The sequence below is a fragment of the Vicia villosa genome, linkage group LG2 (genome assembly GCF_029867415.1).
Source record: "Vicia villosa cultivar HV-30 ecotype Madison, WI linkage group LG2, Vvil1.0, whole genome shotgun sequence".
NCBI lineage: Eukaryota > Viridiplantae > Streptophyta > Magnoliopsida > Fabales > Fabaceae > Vicia > Vicia villosa.
In genome coordinates, this window is record NC_081181.1 from 164,097,802 (window position 1) to 164,119,254 (window position 21,453).

The window sequence follows — 21,453 nt, forward strand, 5'->3', positions numbered from 1 at the left end:
TCTCTCCGGATCAAACAAATAATATCAATTAAACTATATAATTAAGAGATAGTGTAAAATTGTTTTACAGTGACAGTGTATTCTAATTAATCTCTTACACTAATTAATCTCTATAAGAGAGTATATTAAAAAAGAAATTAATATTTATATTCAAAATTAAAATTAAAGTATCAAATTTAGAACAATTTTTCTATAGCTTTTAATTAAGGAAGGATTAATAAATAATTAATTTCTTTTATTTTTATTTTTATTTTTGACCGAGATTATTCCCTTTTCAATTTCTTTTAATTACAAAGAATAATCCCTTTTCTATTGTTCAGTTTTTGATTTTATTTTCTCTTCTCTTTGAAGTTGTCTCTTCTTTACGACTCCGTTTTACGCTGCTTGCTTCAGAAACCGTTTATTTATTTATTTATATTTTATATTTATTCATATAATAATCTCATTAGTACTCACAGTCTCCTTCACTCAAACCATTTCCGTCACTTTCTCGCTTCCTACATACATATCACGTGTTTTTATTTCCTCTACCGGAAAACGCGGTGATTCAGTTACGCCGATTCCTTTCCGTTACATTCTACTACTTTCTCGCATTCGCGCCATTTGACTCCAACCACAACAAAAAAGCCAAGTTTGTTAAAACAACTTAAACGCAAAAGCTCCAAAAGCGATTAATCAATTTCAGCTTCCAGCGGTAGAATACGTTATTCCGTTGATCGATGGTTATGGATAATACCGAGAAAATCAAAATCGGCGTCTGTGTTATGGAAAAGAAGGTGAAATGCAGCACCGTTTCTTCTTCTTCTTCACTCTTTTTCTCTCTCTGTTTTTTCTTCTTCAATGTTCTTGTACGATAGAATAGTTATATTCAATCACTTATATTTCCTCAAATTATTATCGCGTTTATGTATATGTGTTGAGTTTACAAGATTCGGAGAAATGTGTTCATATATGAATCGATTTGAATACATTCGATTACTTTCATTTTTTATTTTTTATTTTTTTTCAAATTATACTCGGCGAAATGTGTTCGTAGGCGTAAAGGCTTTTGCCTTTTCGGTCTATACATGTTTCACCACACTGATTATGGTAGTTGCGGTATGAATTAACTACAATTTTTTTAATATAAAAATGGTATCGGTATCGGCAGATTTTGTCACGTTTTTGCCATGGCTGACAGTTTCTAAAAACCCTGACTAACATTCGATCGTTTTTAAAAATTTTTAATTTGGTGACTAAAACTTTATATACTTGTCTTTCAATGGCTCTGATTTTCTGGTTTTTATTTTGGACTGTGTTTTTTGCAGGTAGTTTCTGCACCTATGGGACAGATATTTGACAGGTTACAAGCGTTTGGAGAATTCGAGGCGAGTTCAATGTGTTTTACTTTGTTTCTTCTAAGTTCTGTTTTGTTGCTGTTGTGTTGATTTGGGAATTTGGATTTCATTTGTTCATGAATCTACAGGAAAAAATAGAGTTTGGATTGTTTTCATTTTTTCTAATGCGCAGAATTAAAAAATTAGTATAGTTAGTTGGTGCTTTATTTCTTAATGTTCTGATTTACTTGATATAATAATTAAGAATGCAATTTTTAACCAATTGTATTTTTCAAAAGAAACTAATACTGTTTTTATTGAGTAGATTAAGTTTATGAAATTTTATAAAATTTGATTCCGATAACTATAGATATTTCTTCAAACGACTTCAAATTAACATATAATAGATTAAATGTCTATTATAAAATCACATAACTACCAATGTTTAATTTATCTAATCTACCATTAGTATGTGTGATGATTAAAATGACATGACTATATTCAATAGCTCAAGTGACACACACATATGCACACACAGACAGGTTTATTTTGTGAGAGATAGTAGAATTGGTTGGTCCTTATAGTTAAGCATTCCATTTTTTTCAATGTATTTTTTTGTTTATTTAATTCTATTGATATTTTGTAATACATATAGGTCATACATTTTGGAGACAAGGTGATTCTTGAAGATCCAGTAGAGAGGTACTATAGTTGATTTCAGTAGCATGAATTATGATTTTTAACTATGCTTAACTAAACAAATTTTGGAAAACAACTATGCTTAACTTGGTTTACAGCTCCAATTTAAAATTTTTGGCTCTCTTGTAAGTTTGCTGCTCAAAAGTTTTATTATCTTCATTATAAGCTGACGACTAAGAATGATGTGATGTAATAACATGAATTATATTCGCACATAGTATTTTAAGTGTCAGCGGGATTATTTTATTTTAATCAATGCCATTTCAGTAATCAGGTCTAATACTTTGTTTTTTCAGCTGGCCTATATGTGACTGTTTGATTGCATTCTATTCCTCTGGATATCCCCTCGAAAAGGCTGAGGCATATGCTGCTTTAAGGAAGTAAGCTTTTTACCAACTGTAGTATATTTACATGTCACATTTCTTTTCAGTAATCAGCCTATATAGGATAAGGTTATCAAAATATCTTTTTACCACCTTTACAGTGTTTACAACACATAATTTGTTTTCTTAGTCTATGGAGAATATGAGAATCACTCCACATTCATTTAAATCACATACACAATACCTATCACCAAAACTTTTGGGGATACTCCAAGATTCTGGTATATTTCCTTAGCTCACAGTTTCACACTGATAAAATTATGCAATTATAAGATGTTCGGGAAATACTTATAGGCTCATGGTCAAATACACTCATGATACTGAAGTGCTGATGAAACATGGCAATACATTTATGTCATCCTTAGGACAATAACCTTTTCAAAAACCTATGTTCTCTTGTGTATTTGGTTAAGAAGTATATGCTTGTATTTTTAAGAGCATCCCATTGCTTTTACTTTAGATATGATTTTGGATTCTCTCTTTTTCTTTGCTCATGGATATCTATAGGGAAGATAAAAGAGGGATGATTGAGTGGCTGTAACTCTGAGATAGGATATATGATATTGAAAATTGCTGCTTCTCGAGAATTATTAAAATTGATTGGTATTGGAGTCAGACTTTGTGTGCTTGGATGATTTTGTATTAATTTGATTTTATATTATACTGATTTTGTTGAAATTGGATTTGAAGTAATATGACTTATGTTTGTAAACTTTCGTCTTGTAAGTAAAGTTTGTAGTAGAACTTAGTATGAAATTTTCAACCCAACATAGACTACATTTTATTCACATTTTAGATGTTGACTCGATATTATTTTATTTCAACCAACCATGTTAAAACCTTGGAAAAATTGTGTTTACCATCACAAACTACATATGAGAAGCTCAAGCACTCTCTAAACATTTAATCTAACTTGGAAGAGTTTGAAACCTCTGCAGGCTTTATTGATCTTGTTGAGAAAAGTAGAGAAGATAATTTTTTAAGGAGACTTAAGCAGTCAGCTAGTTAGCTAGAGGGATTTTCTTACATAATAATTAGGAGGATACAGTGATAAATGGGTCATTCATATTTGTTAGCAATGGGCGATCATAGTTTTGACTCAGTTGTAACTGGAAAACACTTGGAGGAGAATTCATTTTTGATTTTTTTCTGTTTTATTTGATATGTCTTTTAGACAATGATAAGGCTCACTTAATATATCGTACTATCTAATTTCTTAAGATAATCTCTCCGCACTCAATATATCCCTTTGTTATTTTTGTTGTGTTTTCACTTTGAATATTTGGACGCGAAGGTTTATAGATCAATCTAAAAACTACTTATGTCTGTAATTCAGACCTTTCCTTATAAATGAACTGGAGCCCCAACACCTTCTTCATGACCGAAGGAATGTATATGAGGTAAGTAAGATACATAATATTTTTTGTGCTTTAAATTCAATGTTAAAATCAGTTATGACAAAGCCTTTTTTTTCTTAAATATTTTTAATATGCTATGTGGTTGTAGCTGGTAAGCGATAACCGTGGTTCACTTATGAAAAATTTCTTGGTCCTGGACTATTCTGTTCGTCATTTCTGTCCCATCACTCCCCACCTTCCCTTGTTGTTCATATAAACATAGTGAAAATTCTATTTCTGCTCATTAACGTTAACTGTATATAAGAAAAATTACTCAAAATGCTCTATGCTAATTTTCTTAAATATATATTTTGTTCTCACATTCGATTTTTGGCTTCAAGCATCTCGAACGGTTTGGAATCCCTGTTCCAAGATATGCCCTTGTAATTAGGGAAGTCCCGTACGAAGAACTTGATTACTTTATTGAGGAAGAAGATTTTGTTGAGGTTGATGGCATGCGTTTTTGGAAGCCATTTGTGGAGAAGCCTGTTGATGGTAAGCTTGTTTCTTGCTGAAACTCTCAGAGGAATTCTTGTTATTATAATTCTTTTGCCTTTTTTTTCTTCTATGGAGCACAGATGTCAACACAAGATATGGAGAGTGGAAATGAAAAATATGCAGAAAATGAAACATAAATATCACTACAAAGCCAACATGAACATCAATTCGATATTCCAATTTAAGAAACCATTGACACAAAATAGCTAGAATTGAGTGAGATGTAAATACTTGTTCAGCTTCGTGTCGTCTAAATGCAAGATCCTTTAAAGGATAACATTGTTACATGGCTTGAGATAAGGGAAGTCAACTACATGACTGCATATGATTGCTGAATATAATACTGAAATAAAGATTATATATGATTTTACGTCAAAGGGTGATGCGTACCCAAGTTTATTTGTGATATTAGATAAATGAAACATTAGAACCTGTACATTCTATGTGTTTTGGCATAACTTATTGACATTTAGTTATGAAGTGCTTCAATGAATTTTGTTATTGCGGAATAAAGTCAATTAACATTGTTTCTTTTTGAACCATGTATGTTAAATGAATGAAAGTTAGATTCTCCAAGATGCCCTTATCATACAAGTATTTGGATTTGACATGCCTATCCATGATTGGAAATATATTTTCTTAGACATTGTAGTGACTGTTTTTTTTTTTGTGTTCCTTTTTGAAGCTGATAACCACAGTATAATGATATATTATCCCAGCTCAGCAGGTGGAGGTATGAAGGAACTATTTAGGAAGGTGAGCTGTAGGCTGAAAACTCACTCTCCACAAGTAGGTGGGTCATGAATGTAATATGTTCTAAAAGACATCCTTTTCCAACAGATTTGTTGAAAAGGTTGTGACTAGGCTGTTTTGGTTACCTACATATTTAATAAACAGAAAGGCTGGATTTTATTATAATTTTAATCAATCTAATGCGCATCAACTTATTATAATTTTAAGTGGATGTGTTAACTTGGTCATAATATTGTTCTTCTTTCTCTAGTGATTGTATTGCAATACAATCTTTAAAAAGCAAATAAACTTTGTTAACAAATCAGAACATTCATAGGCCTTCTCTTTTCATAATAACATGAGCTTTGAGATAGTTTATTGTTCAACTTTCTTTTTGATCTGTTTCCTTTCTATCTTTTATAAGTCATATGACTGAAATATAATTAATGGAAGTGGTCTCAGTTTTGGTATTACATCATCATAGGTTGGTAATAGGTCCAGTGAGTTCCACTCAGAGGTGCGAAGAGTGAGGCGTGAAGGCTCCTATATTTATGAGGAATTTATGCCAACTGGAGGGACAGATGTTAAGGTTTTGGGTTTTTAAATTTATATTATTTTATGTCCTTTTTTTATTTGTTTTGTTGCTAAGTGTATTTCAAATGTTTCCGAATACCTTCAACCGTATTAGAACGGTCTTTCTGAAGTTTGACAAATGACTGTAGGTGTATACAGTTGGTCCTGAATATGCTCATGCTGAAGCAAGGAAGTCTCCTGTCGTTGATGGTGTTGTTATGAGAAATCCTAATGGGAAGGAAGTAAGTAGCATTTGAAACATCTAATCATTGTATTAGTTACAGATTTTAAGTGGAACACCACTGTCACTGTCAAAACACTTATCTAGGGAGTTTTTGGGCGAGAATCCTACCTGAGTGGAATCCGCTGATCTTTGAAACCTGAAGTTGCAGTTTCAGAATCCGTATCACATGCTCCCATTTGCCTCTACCAATTTCGGCTGCCGCCCTTACTGGTGTGCGTCAGTTGAGCTTTTAGTGACGTTTAATTTGTGTAGGTCACCTCCATAGTTTGGTTCTAAATCCAGCTTTGTTTTTGTCTTCAAAACGTTATGATATAGTTTCTTGTGCAAACAATCTTTCCTGACACATTTTCTTTCTCATCTACTAGGATCAGTTCTCAGTTGGTTCTGTTGTGACCACTTATTAGCTTTTGTCAGCCGGTCATTTGCACCATGCTCTGTGCATTGATTGCATTCATGTCTCTTCATCCCGTGCTTCTCTTTCCTTTAGGTGTGGTTCAACCGGTCTCGCCTTATCCTGTGAGACCCATTGCTGAAAAGTTACCACAGCCACATTCAGAGTCGTCCAAAAAGCCTAACCGTGATTCCTATAGTCATCTCCATGCATTGACTGCATTCACATCTCTTCATCTCGTGCTTCTCTTTTCGTTAGGGGTGTTTCCTCTGCATCCAATAGTGGTTCAACAGGTCACGCCTTATCTTGTACGATTCACTGCTTAAATGTCTCCACAGCCACATTCAGAATCGTCCGACAAGCCTAACTGTCATATCCGGATGCAGTACAACTTTATGGCCGCCACTACAGCCCTGTTGTTTCCATTTTCTCTATAATACAGCCTTGCATTGTAACAAGCTTAAACCTTAGTATGTTTTAGCTTGAGGGGGGAGTATTTGAATCAATAAATCAAATTCATATATTAATTATTAGGATTAGAATCACGGATTAGAATTTGAATTAATAAATCATATCAATTAGTATTTATTGTGAATGTCTTAAATTTTAAATTAAAAAAGCATATTGGTAATCTCATTTGGCAGGTTAGGTATCCAGTGTTACTGACTCCAGCTGAGAAAGAAATGGCGAGAAAGGTTTGCATTGCATTCAGGCAAGCGGTATGCTGTTTTGAAAAATGAATTTTGTTTCATTTAATTGGAAATTGTAGCTCCTCATTATGTTCTTCCAACGAAATCCTATGTTTGTGATGTGAATGGATGCTCATATGTTTTTCTTGTTTCTTGCAGGTTTGTGGGTTTGATCTCTTGAGAAGTGAGGGACGCTCATATGTTTGTGATGTGAATGGATGGAGCTTTGTTAAGAACTCACACAAGTAACTCTCTGAATTAGATTTTTTTGGCAGTTTGTTTTTTAGTTTGGAAGCATGGTTCAAAATGTGTAATTAGTTCTTTTCTTTTTGTTAGTCAGAATATCTCTCCCATGGGAATTATTTGAGCGGGGGATTGTATTGGGTCTTCTATCCTTAAAATATATTGGAAAAAAAGTTTTTGATACTTAAGAATGATAAGACTAGAGTGAATGATAAGCAGAAACTTTTCAGAATTATCAAGTTCTCTCTTTTTCTCTGTCTCGCTCTCCAATTCTCACTACACTTGAAGGAAAATTTTGCTGCAAGATATATTTTTTTGAATATATATTCTTTTTGAGGCCTAGTTTCTTTATCAACATTTTCATTTGCTGAAACTCGCATTATTTTCTCATTTTGTTATTAAAGGTATTATGATGATTCTGCCTGTGTGCTGCGGAAGATGTTGCTAGATGTAAAAGCTCCTCATCTTTCTTCAGCAATTCCACCTACTCTACCATGGAAAGTAAATGAGCTAGTGCCACCTTCTGAGCCACTAACTCGTCAGGGTAGTGGTATTATTGGAGAGTTTGGACAATCTGAGGAACTACGATCTGTAATTGCTGTAATTCGACAGTATGTTCTATTTCCCTTTTTTATTCGATTGGTTAAATGTGATATTGTTTCTTATTATACTCTTTTCTTTTGGCAGTGGTGATAGAACTCCTAAACAGAAGGTGAAGTTAAAGGTTACTGAGGAAAAGCTACTGAACTTAATAATGAAATATAATGGTGGCCGACCAAGAACTGAGGTAACTCTGTTTTGTAGTAGTGCTTCAGTACATTTTATTAAATTGTATATGAGCTACAGAATTCTTAACCCTATCTAATGTTCTTCTGTAACAGACAAAACTTAAAACTGCGGTTCAGCTGCAAGATCTGTTAGATGCCACACGAATGTTGGTTCCTCGTGCCAGGTATTTTACTCGAGTAGGCTTCAATATTGATCTCATTAGCATTATATGCAACTCACCTTCAACTTCAAACCCAAGATTAATCAAATTTCAGATTTTGTTAATGTCTGCTACATTTTCAAAAAATATATCTTGAGATTTTCCTTTCATTAAACAAAAACATGGTTTGTTCAACTTTCTATTTTCACGTTAGTACCTTTATATTACACTTTTAATTAGTGTGTGTGTTTGTATTGACGAGACATGGAGGGAAGGAAAGTAGAATCTACCTTTTCCCCCATCAAAGAACAATGATATTGTAGAAGAGAAATATAAAGGCAGAAGACAAGATATTCCCTTAAAAGAGGACAAGAAGCGGAAAATATCATAGACAAAATATTACCCTTTTTGCATTGTTTGTGTTTGAATGCACCTCTTCTGCTTACAAGTAATACTTGTGGCCAGTTTTTTAGTCAATACAATGTATGCTAAACTGGAGTTTTGAATGGATTATGTTTGTGTTTATTTAGACCGGATATAGAAAGTGACAATGAAGCTGAAGATATTGAGCATGCTGAAAAGCTTCGTCAAGTCAAAGCAGTTCTTGAAGAGGTTATTTATTCTCTTGACAGTATTTCTTCTGTGACACCATGAGTATGTTTTGTTGTATGAAACCGCTAGTAACTAAAATTTGAAACTAGATTTCGGTGGATAGTAACCTATTTACTGTCCAGCTTCTCTGCATCAACAACTTATACCTCCCTTTACTTGGATTTATTTTTAGATGTCACAAGAGAAATTTTAATTCTAAATTACCTGTCAGATACAGCTCTACTCGAAATTTTTATGATGTATCCATCTTGGAAATTGGAATTTTGAAAGCATAAACTTAGATGCAAATGAATAGTTGTTTTCTTCATAGTATTTGTCTTATGATGTTTTCTTGCATGGGAATGGGATAAGGAAAACTGAAGAGAAATATTTCTCCATTTCTCTTTTAAGCATAATACAAGATATAGTTTGTTAGTTGTGACATGCCATACTAAATATACTCTTGCGAATTCTTTTAAAGCCTGAATAATTGTAGTCTTGATTTATTTATTTTTTATCGATAAGTCTTGACTCTTGAGTTGTTTTATTTGTTTGCCTTTTCTGATCATTATCAGGGAGGGCATTTCTCTGGCATATATCGGAAGGTTCAATTAAAGCCCCTAAAGTGGGTCAAAGTGACAAAAAGCAGTGGTGAAGTTGAAGAACGCCCAGTTGAAGCTCTTATGGTTCTTAAATATGGTGGTGTTCTTACACATGCTGGGAGAAAGCAGGTTCATAATGAATCAATTAAAAGAAAAATATTTTCTACTCCATTTGAGACTTGAATTGATTGTGCTGTCATTATGGTTGAGAATAAATTATAATTTTAATTTATAATTTTTCCCAGTCATGCTAATTACTTTTTCGCTTTTTTAGGCTGAAGAGCTGGGAAGATATTTCCGAAATAAAGTATATCCAGGTAAAACTCAAATAGCTCTTCTTCAAGTAAACGTAGATTTGGTTATTTTATGATTTCTTTAATAATTCAACTCTCATTGTCATATTTAATTTACAATTAATTAATATCTAAAGTGTCTACTCTTTATTGGTAGTTTTCCCCTTTCTTTGTCTACTCTATAATTTACTTATGTTTCCTATTATACACATCTTTACATTTGTAAAATACTAGGTAAGGAGATCTGCCTGTGTTTCAAAGAAATCTCTCATAATCCTACTGTTCTATATTACCCAAGCAAGGTTGGGTTGTGCGGTGTGTGAATGCATACTTGATGCCATTACAGTAATGTGTCAATGCGAAAATTGAGGGTATCGGTAATTTTGTTCTAGTCCATGTAATATTTGTTACAGTGACTAACAGGATATTGCATTATTAATTCACGAACATCTACTTGACAGTGGCCGCACCATGTATAACAAAGACAAATCTGCGTGATTAAATATTTCAGGGGAAGGTACAGGGCTTCTTCGCCTCCATAGTACATACCGCCATGATCTTAAGATTTACAGCTCTGATGAGGGTCGTGTGCAGGTATGCTTTGAGTAGCACTCATCTTTCCTCCAAATCAAAAGAAGTGGTTTTAATTAGTATTTGTTATTTATTTCTTCGGTTGTGAAAATTTGCCTTTTGGCATCATAGGTTAATCATTTTTTCATTATCTGTATTTACAGATGTCTGCAGCTGGTTTTGCCAAAGGTCTTCTTGACCTAGAAGGGCAGCTTACACCAATCCTGGTTTGTGTTTCTCCTCTGAAGAAAATAATTGATCCTTCTAATTTTTGGTCAGTATGTTTGACTGATTTGGTTAACTTTTTTAAAGGTTTCCCTTGTTAGCAAAGACTCCTCCATGTTGGATGGGCTTGAAAATGCAAGTACTGAAATGGAAGAAGCCAAGGTTTTCGATCTCTCCGGTTTTACAGCCTTCTAGATTATAGGCATTTCAATGACTTTGAAAATGGATTATGGTTTCATTTGTTGCTCTGCATTTAAAAGATGGAAGATACTTGAAGCTTTTTTCTTATCTATTAAACTATTGATTGACTACTTCACTGAATCCCAAGACCAACAAATTTGATCAGCTAATTTGAACATGATTTTATATTAATCATTATATGGTCCAAAGAAGGTAGATAAAACTAGCTTGCTAGGGGGGAGTCAAAGTGGCATACTGAAAATTTGTCAACAATTTCGTACATGTTGATATTGTTCATTCATAAAACATTCATTCCAGTATGCGTTGTTGAACTTAATACCAGACTTTGCAATTTTACCCAAAAAATTATATGATTCGTTGCTTAACATGAATATAATTTTATATCAATTATTTTTGACGTTTATTTGATTGGATGAAATAATATATATAAATAATGTTGAGTTGAGAATAAAATAAAAACACTTAAAGGGATAAATCCAGAGAATAATCAAAGTACAGATAAAAAAGGAAATAAATTGCAATTATACAGGGCTACATGGCACATATTGTGAACAATCTTTTGTTTGTCAAATATTTCTAGGGGAATCTTTGATGATAAACTTTAGCACTGTATTGATATACTGCAAGTCTACTCTTCTGTAAAGATGGAAAAGTGTAAAAGAAATTTATATATATATATATATATATATATATATATATATATATATATATATATATATATATATATATATATATATATGGATTATTATATTTAATACTGTATACAAACAAGGGATCTCTGTCTGAAGCAATTTACTAGTAAAGACAAAAAGTAATTAAAGAGACCAATTTGCTGGCCAAAACTGACTAGTCCAAATTACTTACAATTGGTGTGGTCATATTTCTGATAAGATTTAAGTATCAATAGAATAATGATACCTTTTATTTTACTTATTGTCCATAATGTAATTTTTTAGGCTCGATTGAATGAAATGATTACCTCTAGTGCAAACACAGTTGATAGCAATGGATCACAAGAATTTCCTTGGATGGTTGATGGGGATGGAATTCCACCCAATGCATCTGAATTACTTCCTGAGTTGGTAAGTCTGTAAGTCTTGCTTAGTTCCTTAAACTTCTCTCACTCTAATTTGGATGGAAGGCTAATGCACATTCTGTATTAGGGAAGCTATCTGGTTCTCTGATTTTAGACTAGAATTTTCATGTTTTTGCTTTCCAAAACTTGTTTATGCATTTAATGCTTTAAATCGGTGTTGTTAATTGGCGATTATAGTGGGCATTTTAGTCGCTTATGTATGAGGGTAATTGCTCATGCCCATGCCCGTACTTATTTTGTGGGTTTTTATCCTACTTGTTGTGCGTATTTTTGGCGGGTACCCAGTGGGCATGTGTCCAATTGTCGTCTCTAGCGACATTGTACCTCAGTCCTAAAAGAAGGGAACACTACCAGGACCTAAACATTAAAATTGGCAATATCAAAGGGATAAATAGCTCCATTGTTGGCTCCAATAGGGAAAAACATACTAACACTTTTACCAAGATGACATAAAGACATCAGATGTGAGAAATGAGAAACTGGCAGCTTTAACTTATACTTACTTAGATTACACAAACCTATGCATAACTTACAGAAACCAGAAGCTTTAACTTATGCAACAAATGGGATAAGGAGACGTTGAAATAGTACATATGGTGGATGAAGGAGGTTGAAGGCAATAGAGACCTCATGATCCAAATCTTGTTCAAATTGTGTTTTTCTAGTACTCTTCACTTGTATAACAAAATAGTCAGAATTAACTGATGGAATGATTGAGAGGGAGAGAGAGTAAGTTGACTAAATGAAATGAAATTAAATAAGATAAAAATATCAGTAGCATATACCTTAGATATATTGACAGGGTAATGTTGAGTTCATATCACTAATGCAATTCACATAGGTCCCGCCTGAACTTCATTTAATGTCTTTGCAAGTTTAATTATCAAGTTTCCTTATAATTTGAACATACATAGGGCTGGTTTTGTTTTTGGAGACATGAGAGTCTTCTCAGGATAGATCATCTTTTTTAGCAAAGTAAACAGACCGTATTGACCACTAGTTCAAGGAAATAATTTGCCATGTGTCCTATGAATCTAGGATAGTGTTCTCTCCATCAGTTAACCCTTCCAAATTTCTTGTTCTTCATTCGAGGTTTTCAATATTTGACAAAAGGCTAAATTGTTCTTGTTTAAATGCAAGTAAAGCTAGCCTAGCAAAATAGCTAATTGGTAATCTTTAACTTATTTCTCAATTTTGCCTTTACCTAGGTAAAGCTAACTAAGAAGGTCACTGAACAAGTTAGATTACTTGCACAAGATGAAGATGAGCAGCTTACAGAAAAAAGCTTATATGATATCATTCCTCCTTATGACCAAGCAAAAGCCCTTGGCAAGACAAATATTGATATTGACCGCATAGCTGCTGGATTACCTTGTGGTAGTGAGGGTTTTCTCTTGATGTATGCCCGCTGGAAAAAGCTTGAAAGGGACTTGTATAATGAACGCAAAGAGTAAGCATTTTTATTGTTTGGTTTAATCTTGTCAATCTTATTTTATTTATTTTTGTTTCTGATATTAGATATTAACACTATTTGATTTGGAATGCCATTAGTATGAAAGAAAGGTTTGTTACATGCATGACCAAAATCATATCCAAACTTTTAGAAACAATTTGAGAACCTAAAAGTTAAAACCTTTATAAATATGTGATTCATATATTTTCTTAATTCATAGTTGATGACATGAATTTGTTCTTAAATCTTATAGACTTGCATCTACTATTAAATTTTCTTTGCTAAAATATCTATTTTTTTCTTTTCAATTGTTTCAGGTATGTTTGTAGCATGCTAAACAACTGATAAAATGCTTTTGATGAGAATTTAATAATTTTATTAATATATTTTTATTTCAATTTCAAATCACATTTTCACTCGACAATTTAATGAACTCATGAATTCCCGGGCCTTATAAGTTACGGAGTACATATTTGTATGTGTATTGGATTAGCAGAGTCACTGACATTATATGTAATGAATATTTTTACACAGACGCTTTGATATCACCCAAATTCCCGATGTTTATGATTCATGCAAGTAAGTTTCCTCAATTTTCTTGTGCTTTAGTGATTATTTAGTAGCTCTAGCCAAATCTTCCATGTTATGCATTATTGCAATTTTGTAAATGAAATATTCAATGTCACTATAATACTACCTCTATCCCTACATATAAGACCTTCTAGAATTTTTTCTTTGTTCTTTATGATAAGAACCTCTTTGAATTCTCAACTGCATTAATTATTTCTTTTATAGTAACACATCCCTAATTAATTTACATCTTTGTTTATAATTTATAATAAATACTCAATTATAAATATTAACTAATTGATAGGATTTGGGTCTTAGTCCAATAGAGAATTGGTTACAGTTGCTTATGTTAGAAGGGAAGGGTAGTTATATAAGGACACGGATAGCAAGGGAGAATGCTTTGGGGTTATTCTCTGTTAGAAACCTTTTGGGTTTGGCAAAATGGAAATCATCTCTCCTCTGAGGAGCATTTGCTCTGGGGTTATAGGAATCATTCTCTTTAATAATTATTAATTCAATAAATAATACATTGTCTGTTCATCTTAATTTTGGGTTCATCTTAAATTTGGGTTCCTATCATTAAGGCTCAAATCCAGTATCCCATCACTAATTCTTCTTCTTGAAGGTTAGCTCTGCAAAAACAAGACCAATTGTCAACAAACTTAATATCACAACCAACTTTTTAATTCCAGTGGTTTACCTAAGAGGGTCTTATAGTTAGAGATGGATGTAGTAATAGCAACCTTGTCTTGTAATAAAAGATGTCTAAATTTTAAGTAGACAACAATCTTTGAATTTGAAACTCAATGTTAGTTGAGGAAAATTTACTCGTTGAGTTATTGTCAACTGAAACTCTGTAAACTTTTGTCTTTTGTGTTTTATACGCTGTGATCATCAGTATCAGATATGTGAAAAAGATAAACTAATCTTGAAGAAAATATTGGTGGTTCATTTAAGCTATGTTGTTATTGTTCTTTTGCGTGGATAGTTAATATTGACTTACTTTTCGCAGATATGATCTCTTGCATAATGCACATCTTAATCTTGAAGGTCTGGATGAGCTTTTCAAAGTGGCTCAGGTACATAAAGGCATGTTAAGGAAAATGCTTGTCAATTCAACATAAAGCAAAAAAAAATTTAACTATCAATAAGACTCATCCAATGATTGAGCAACCTCCCATTATAATAAATCTATTAATTAAACGAATATAAGACATATTAACAAGGCAACATTTAAATCCCTTTGATACTCATTTAAAATATACTTGATGACTCCTTGATGGTGATGAAGTCATGTCATAGGCTGTGCAACATTTGGATGCATTGCTCTTATTTTTAAATCATGTGAAACAGTCTCATTTTGTGCTCTGTGGATCAATAAGATCGGTTTCTATTTGGAACATACAATTTTCCTCCATACCTCACTCGGAATTTTTTAAAGATATCTATTTTAATAAAAGCCCGGTGAGAGCATTCATCACATAAACTTATCTGAAACAAATTCTGAACAGTGTTTTTGGGCTTAGCCTTTTTTAAGTCACAACTAAAAGTATTTCCTGCACAGAAAAAATAAACCTACCCGCACTACTTTCCTTTGTATATTTATCAACTATGGCTGCTGGGATCAGTCGTGGTTCTTGCCTTTGTGATTATTCTGCCATGTTATTTGCAGGCGCTTGCTGATGGTGTGATTCCAAATGAATATGGAATTAATCCAAAGCAGAAACTGAAGATTGGCTCAAAGGTAAACTTCTGTTGTAAGAAAACTCCCAAATGTCACTTAACTTTGCAAATCTGTAAACAGTTATTTTATATTTCCCTCTGAAGCCTTGTTGCAACGGCTGGAGTTATTGTCTTGTGATTGAAGGTCAAAGGTTCATGTCATAGAATTAGCATCTTTCTAACACCAGATTAGACTGCCAATAATAGATTTGTAATAGGTCTAACCCTTTCTACGTTGTATTAGTCGCAATGTTTCTTGAATTATATTGAATTAATTAGCTTTGAATATTTGATAAATTATACAAACACCAAAAGCAAGCGGAGATTGTTTTTTAAGGATATATGAGTAAATAAATGTTATCATTTACAGCTTCAGATAATTAGAGAAATTCCTTAAAAAAAAGGTAGAACTTTTACTCGTATGAGTATTATGGACATACCATGTCGCCACTCCTTGGTTATAATATTGATGATTGATATGTTACCATCCTTTAAACCCATATATAAGTAAGAAATAATCACCTTATGAAATAGGTATTCTTAAAATGCATGCTATTGCTAGGTTAAGAAACTTCTATAACTGTCTTTTATTATATAAAATTTTGGAAGAGAAAATTATTATAAACGGTGACACTAATGACAATTTTACGACTATTCCATGCGGGAATTATTTGTCTTTAGTTTCATCCAAGTAATCTAATAATGTATTAAATTTAAGTGCATTGTTTCAACCTAGGAATTTAAAGCTATGGCCACCTGCTTAACTTAACTTGTTTTTACTGTTGCAATTCAGATAGCTCGTCGGTTATTGGGAAAAATTCTAATTGATGTGAGGAACACTCGAGAGGAAGCAATTACTGTCGCCGAGCTAAAGAATAACCCAGACCATTCATTATTATCCATGAAAATTGAAAATGAAGATACAGAGGGCAAGACAAAAAAAAATCACGAGAATGAGGAAATACGAAAATCCTGCACTATGAGTGAGACTTCAATGGATCAGGAGGACGATGATGATAAAGAGACCAAATATCGTTTAGATCCAAAGTGATTATCATATCATCTTATATTCTTATATTATTATGCTCTATTCTAATTTCTTCATTTTGCACCAGGTATGCTAATGTGAAGACACCTGATCGCCATGTGCGAACACGCCTATACTTCACATCAGTGAGTGCTGTATTTTGTTCTAAAAACCTTGCAAGGAGATTTTCTGACCACAATTTTTATAATTAAATTGAATTTTCTTTTAAAATTTTGGTCTGGCTTAAATCAGCTATAAAGAATTTACTTGTAATATAGGAAATCGACTTGTAAGGTAAAAGTTGTCCAAGCTATAGCACTAGAGACCATAACTCTAGTCAAAGCGATACTCTCAACACCTCTTATACACAAGATTGGTCATCTACAAATGTGGGCGGAATAACAAAGATCTTAGCCCAGTAATGAATTTACAATATACTCTGACACCTTCCTTATGCTTAGATTGAGTCTAACTCAAACCTATAAAATTGTCCTGTAAAATAAACTACCCGAGCTTTATAAGAACTACATAGCTCATATCCCTAGTTGATGTGGGATTCTCAACAATTTCAATGTTATTAGAATTTGGGTTCAGGCCTAACTCAACCCTAAAAGCTAGCTCTGGAGGTGAGGGTTGCTCCCACTTATATTCACTTTATTAGTCCATCATCACATGTCAATGTAAGATTTCATGCTTTGGACCAGACATCTGAAGTTGGCTATTATCTAATGGCTTATGCATAGAAAATTGGTGTTAGACACATGCATTGATGTAGTTTTACTTAAAGTTCTACTTCCTTTGTTAATAGTGGCAATTAGTGCGCATAATTTTCTGAAGATGTTTCATTCCTGTCTGTCATGAAATTCCATCATTGACATGCATACTCTGAAGTTAAGTAGAATCTCAAGATCCCGTAGTATGAATCTGTTTGATTAAAGATATTTCTGGTTTCAAAACATTAATAAACAGAGCTCTTATGGCAGAACTGATTTTAACTAGTAATAATGTGAAACCTCAACTGCGCATTTATCCATGTAGATGTATCACAATAGACTGATTCATGAAATTTTGTTGCATAAGAATATGTTATATTTATTTACATACTTTATCTCTGCCGATTTTGTGGACAGGAATCACATATCCATTCTCTCATGAATGTCCTTCGATATTGCAATTTGGATGAATCTCTTCAAGGAGAAGAGAGTCTTGTTTCTCACCATGGTCTAGAGCGACTATGTCAAACAAAGGAGCTCGACTACATGAGCTACATTGTAATGAGGATGTTTGAGAATACAGAGGTGTGTCATTTCGGCTTCTAATCTCTTATTATATTCCTAAGTGGTGGGCGTTATGTGAATGAATTAAGTTTTTGCAGGTTCTTATTTGTTGTACGGGCTGTTTTGAATTGTGTAAAATGTTTTTATATAGGCAAATATTAGTAAATTAGTGGTTATGTAAGCTCTCATGTTTGAGTCTTGGAGCTCTTGGTTAAAACACCCTTAGTGTCTCTTAGTGTCCCTCAGCTCATCAACCAAGCTTTCTGCCTGAGACATTTATGTAATATGTAAATTATATTTTAATTTCTATTTATCTAACTTTCTTTTGACTTTAAAATCACAGGTGGCTTTAGAAGATCCTAAAAGGTACCGTATAGAGCTGACCTTCAGCCGTGGTGCCGACTTATCCCCCTTGCAGGTAATCATATATAGTTAAATATATTTGGCCTAATAGCGGAAAGGGTTCATTAGGCTCAGGATGATTATGTGCATTGAGTGGAGCTTTGTAAAATTAAAGCCTAAGCTGGTAGTCTCACTCTAGTTGCTTACTTGTTGTGGCTTAAAACAAGTAGTGAAGATGCTAAAAACTTGGTATTTTTACATTGCAGACTTGTTTCTCAATAGGTAATAATAATATCTGTTGTGTGATATTTTTCACAGAAGAAAGATAACGAGGCAACTTCGCTGCATCAGGAGCATACACTACCTATTATGGGTCCAGAGAGGCTGCAAGAAGTAGGTTCATATCTCACGTTAGAAACTATGGAGAAGATGATTCGCCCATTTGCCATGCCCGCAGAAGACTTTCCACCAGCAACACCTGCAGGATTTTCTGGCTATTTCACAAAAAGCATGCTTGAGCGTCTGGTAAATCTTTGGCCTTTCCATAAGAACTAGTGGAAAATACTCTTTTTGATCCTTTCCTGTTTCTTTTTTATTCAATGAGGGGAACATCTTGATCATCCAAAAAGAACATTAGGCTCGTATGGAAATTCTTTTGGAACATCTTGCATCTTCCAACAACCAAAAAATATTGTTCAAAGTAGTAGAAAGTAGCCATTAATAATAAATTGTATTTTCTTCCAAGCCTATGCAATTCTTTTACTCTTTGTTTTATTATTATTATGATTATTTGTTTTCTCACTTTTGTACCAAAATGAAAGCCAAATGTAGGAAATTATGTGCGGTGGTTTTATTTGGTGTGCATTGATGTGCCTAAGAGCATCCAAGTTTATTATACTTATTTGAAATTAACTTCACTTAATTTTTTTAATTATTTTATTTTTTTCAATTATTTAAACAAACTTGCAATATAAATGCTTGTTCCTAGTAGTTTGGGGGGATTGTGTTTGTGAGGGTTACTTGTATTTATTTTAGTGTATTTTTGATGATGAGGTGTGAAGAATTGATTATGAATTAATTGATGTATAATTGATTATGATTAAAAGTGAGTTGAATATAAGATGATTTATATTTGGATACATTTATGTAAAAGCGAGTTGAACAATAAATTTCAATGTAAAATTTATATTTAAACTCATAAGTTAAAAATTATAGCTTTAAATAAAACAAATTTCGAAAGCAGAGTCAATTATATATATATATATATATATATATATATATATATATATATATATATATATATATATATATATATATATATATATATATATTCATATTTTTACGAAATGAGCTTTTGATCTCACTTATTTTACAAGATTTTGTTGGTTCTTAACATTATTGATAAAGTTGTAGTGATGTAACACAACTCTTGGACCTCTAGTAAACTCCTCCAACGAGGTTATCAATCTTTTGTAAAAATTCGATTATAAAAAAAGCACTCTTAATGTTTATTTTTTCATTTCCTTTTTTAATAACATTGATAATATGTAACAATGAAATAAAAAGACTAACATTTTTTATTATTAAATTAAATAATATATCATCAAACTCAAACCAAAATGAGAAGAAACTAGTTTTTTCAATCAAAGGCTAAACATTTCACATGAGAAGAAACTAGTTCTCATTTTTTTTAATTTACACAAAATCCAAACCCTTAACCCCTATATATGATCCAAAATCCTTATATTGTGCATTCTTATCTGTGCACGAACTATAATGAATTGAAAAACTCTTACTCCCACAACTCTTACAGCCCTCCCAAACAAAACACACATAATAGATAAAACCATTTCCCAAAATCATAAACCCACAAATACCCACACATTCATAGAAACTCATAAAAGTTGAAAACTCACATGCAAATCCCAACATGATGCTACTCAACAAAATCCAAGTTCCTATTTTTATGTTGCGTCCCTTCGAAGAAGATCGGTTGGGTCGAGATAATTTATGGTATAAATTTGACCAATGGCTCAGTAAAAATGAACTAAGGTAGACAAAAATTACAAAGATTATCATAGGTATGTCATTTTGGGTGTATGCACGATAGAGTGTTGTTCCACAACTTATTGCTATGTTGAGGGAACAAAAGAATGGCAAAATACTATGAAACTTTTTGTTGGAATAAAGCATGTTAGAAGGTAATAGTGGTGATGAACTCATATTGATAGCTTCTTCGAAAATGTAGTAAACTGAGTATTATCTTCCCGCAAATACAGAGACTATTGAATACTTTGAGTTAAGTAGGAACGCAATATGCGGCAAAATGAAATTGTGATATGGTGAAAGTGAAGGTAGTGGGGGAATGGATGTGAATTTGTGAGTATGGGTGGTGATGAGAGACAGTGAAGTGTTAAGTTTGCTTAAATGTGGTTGTGTTGTGAACAGGAAAAGTGAAGAGAGGGGTTTCTTCTAGGAAATTTGTAAGATGCTTCGTTGTTCTTTCTTTCATCATATTATTATTATACCACGAAACATGAGAGAAATTGCAATGTTGAAAAGCTAAGTTTTGTGAAACTTCTTGGAAGTTTCGTTTCTAGACTTTTGAAAAGTGGGTATGACCCACATCGATTATAACTTTTATAAAATATTGATTGGAGTTTCCAACATAAATACTTAGATATTTGTTTTTATTCCCTTTAAATATCTAAATTTTCATTTTTGATTCTCTAAAAAAAAAACAATCTCTAACCTCATTCCTCGGGTCTTTCACACATCATGTGCGTTGCAAAAAATGTTCTCTGATTCCGTAAATGTACTTCTGAAATACATTTTTTTTGTTTTAAAGTTGTTTTGTTCCGTAGGTGCATTTACAGAATAATTCCTAAGATGCATCTGCGGAAGAATTTGATGTTATATTCGCGTCAGACTCTTCTCCTCCCTCATTCTTCACTTCTCATCTTCTCAAACTCTCTCAACTCAAAAATCAAACTTCCACCAAAGTTGCTTTTTGTCTCTTGAGTTCGGCCGTTAACGTCAACATCAACGATCAACACATTCCAACAACTTTAAAACTCAATTTAATCGATAAATTTTTGAGTTTTTTAGAGCATTTCCTGTTATAAAGTTTGAGTAGATATTTAGGTGTTGAAATCATTAGTTACTTTTAGAAACATACTTTAGAGACAGTGTAGGTAGTGTTTGATGTGTAAAACGGATTATCAGGGATAAAAATTGATTTTTCCAACTATGTGAACAATGACTTACGCCATTTTTGCATTTCTGAAGTTGCAGAACATTCTGTAGATGCATCTATGGAACATATGAATCGTTTGGTCGTTCCGTGGATGCATATACGGAGGTAAATTTGTTTTTTCTGTTCTTTTTAATT

General features: G+C 32.7%; 1 protein-coding gene across 2 annotated transcripts; it reads left to right on the top strand.

The window, feature by feature from the left end:
• The first annotated feature begins 443 nt into the window (after positions 1-443).
• On the top strand, positions 444-18,809 carry LOC131652811 (inositol hexakisphosphate and diphosphoinositol-pentakisphosphate kinase VIP2-like). Of its 2 annotated transcripts, XM_058922789.1 has the most exons (30): positions 444-776; positions 1,308-1,367; positions 1,972-2,018; positions 2,312-2,395; positions 3,735-3,798; positions 4,137-4,290; positions 4,979-5,049; positions 5,510-5,614; positions 5,748-5,840; positions 6,878-6,952; positions 7,082-7,167; positions 7,570-7,776; positions 7,853-7,952; positions 8,047-8,117; positions 8,624-8,705; positions 9,260-9,415; positions 9,561-9,603; positions 10,091-10,173; positions 10,314-10,376; positions 10,462-10,536; positions 11,532-11,657; positions 12,880-13,121; positions 13,659-13,703; positions 14,707-14,773; positions 15,367-15,438; positions 16,210-16,463; positions 16,532-16,589; positions 17,574-17,741; positions 18,064-18,138; positions 18,381-18,809. In XM_058922789.1, exons 1-30 carry the CDS (start codon positions 720-722, stop codon positions 18,615-18,617), a joined length of 3,120 nt encoding a protein of 1,039 aa, XP_058778772.1. In that variant the 5' UTR covers positions 444-719; the 3' UTR covers positions 18,618-18,809. The 2 variants fall into 2 exon arrangements, with proteins under 2 accessions (XP_058778772.1, XP_058778773.1); XM_058922790.1 differs by lacking the exons at positions 444-776; positions 1,308-1,367; positions 1,972-2,018; ... (1 more) ...; positions 3,735-3,798; positions 4,137-4,290 and having other exon boundaries at positions 4,419-5,086.
• The last annotated feature ends 2,644 nt before the right edge of the window (positions 18,810-21,453 follow it).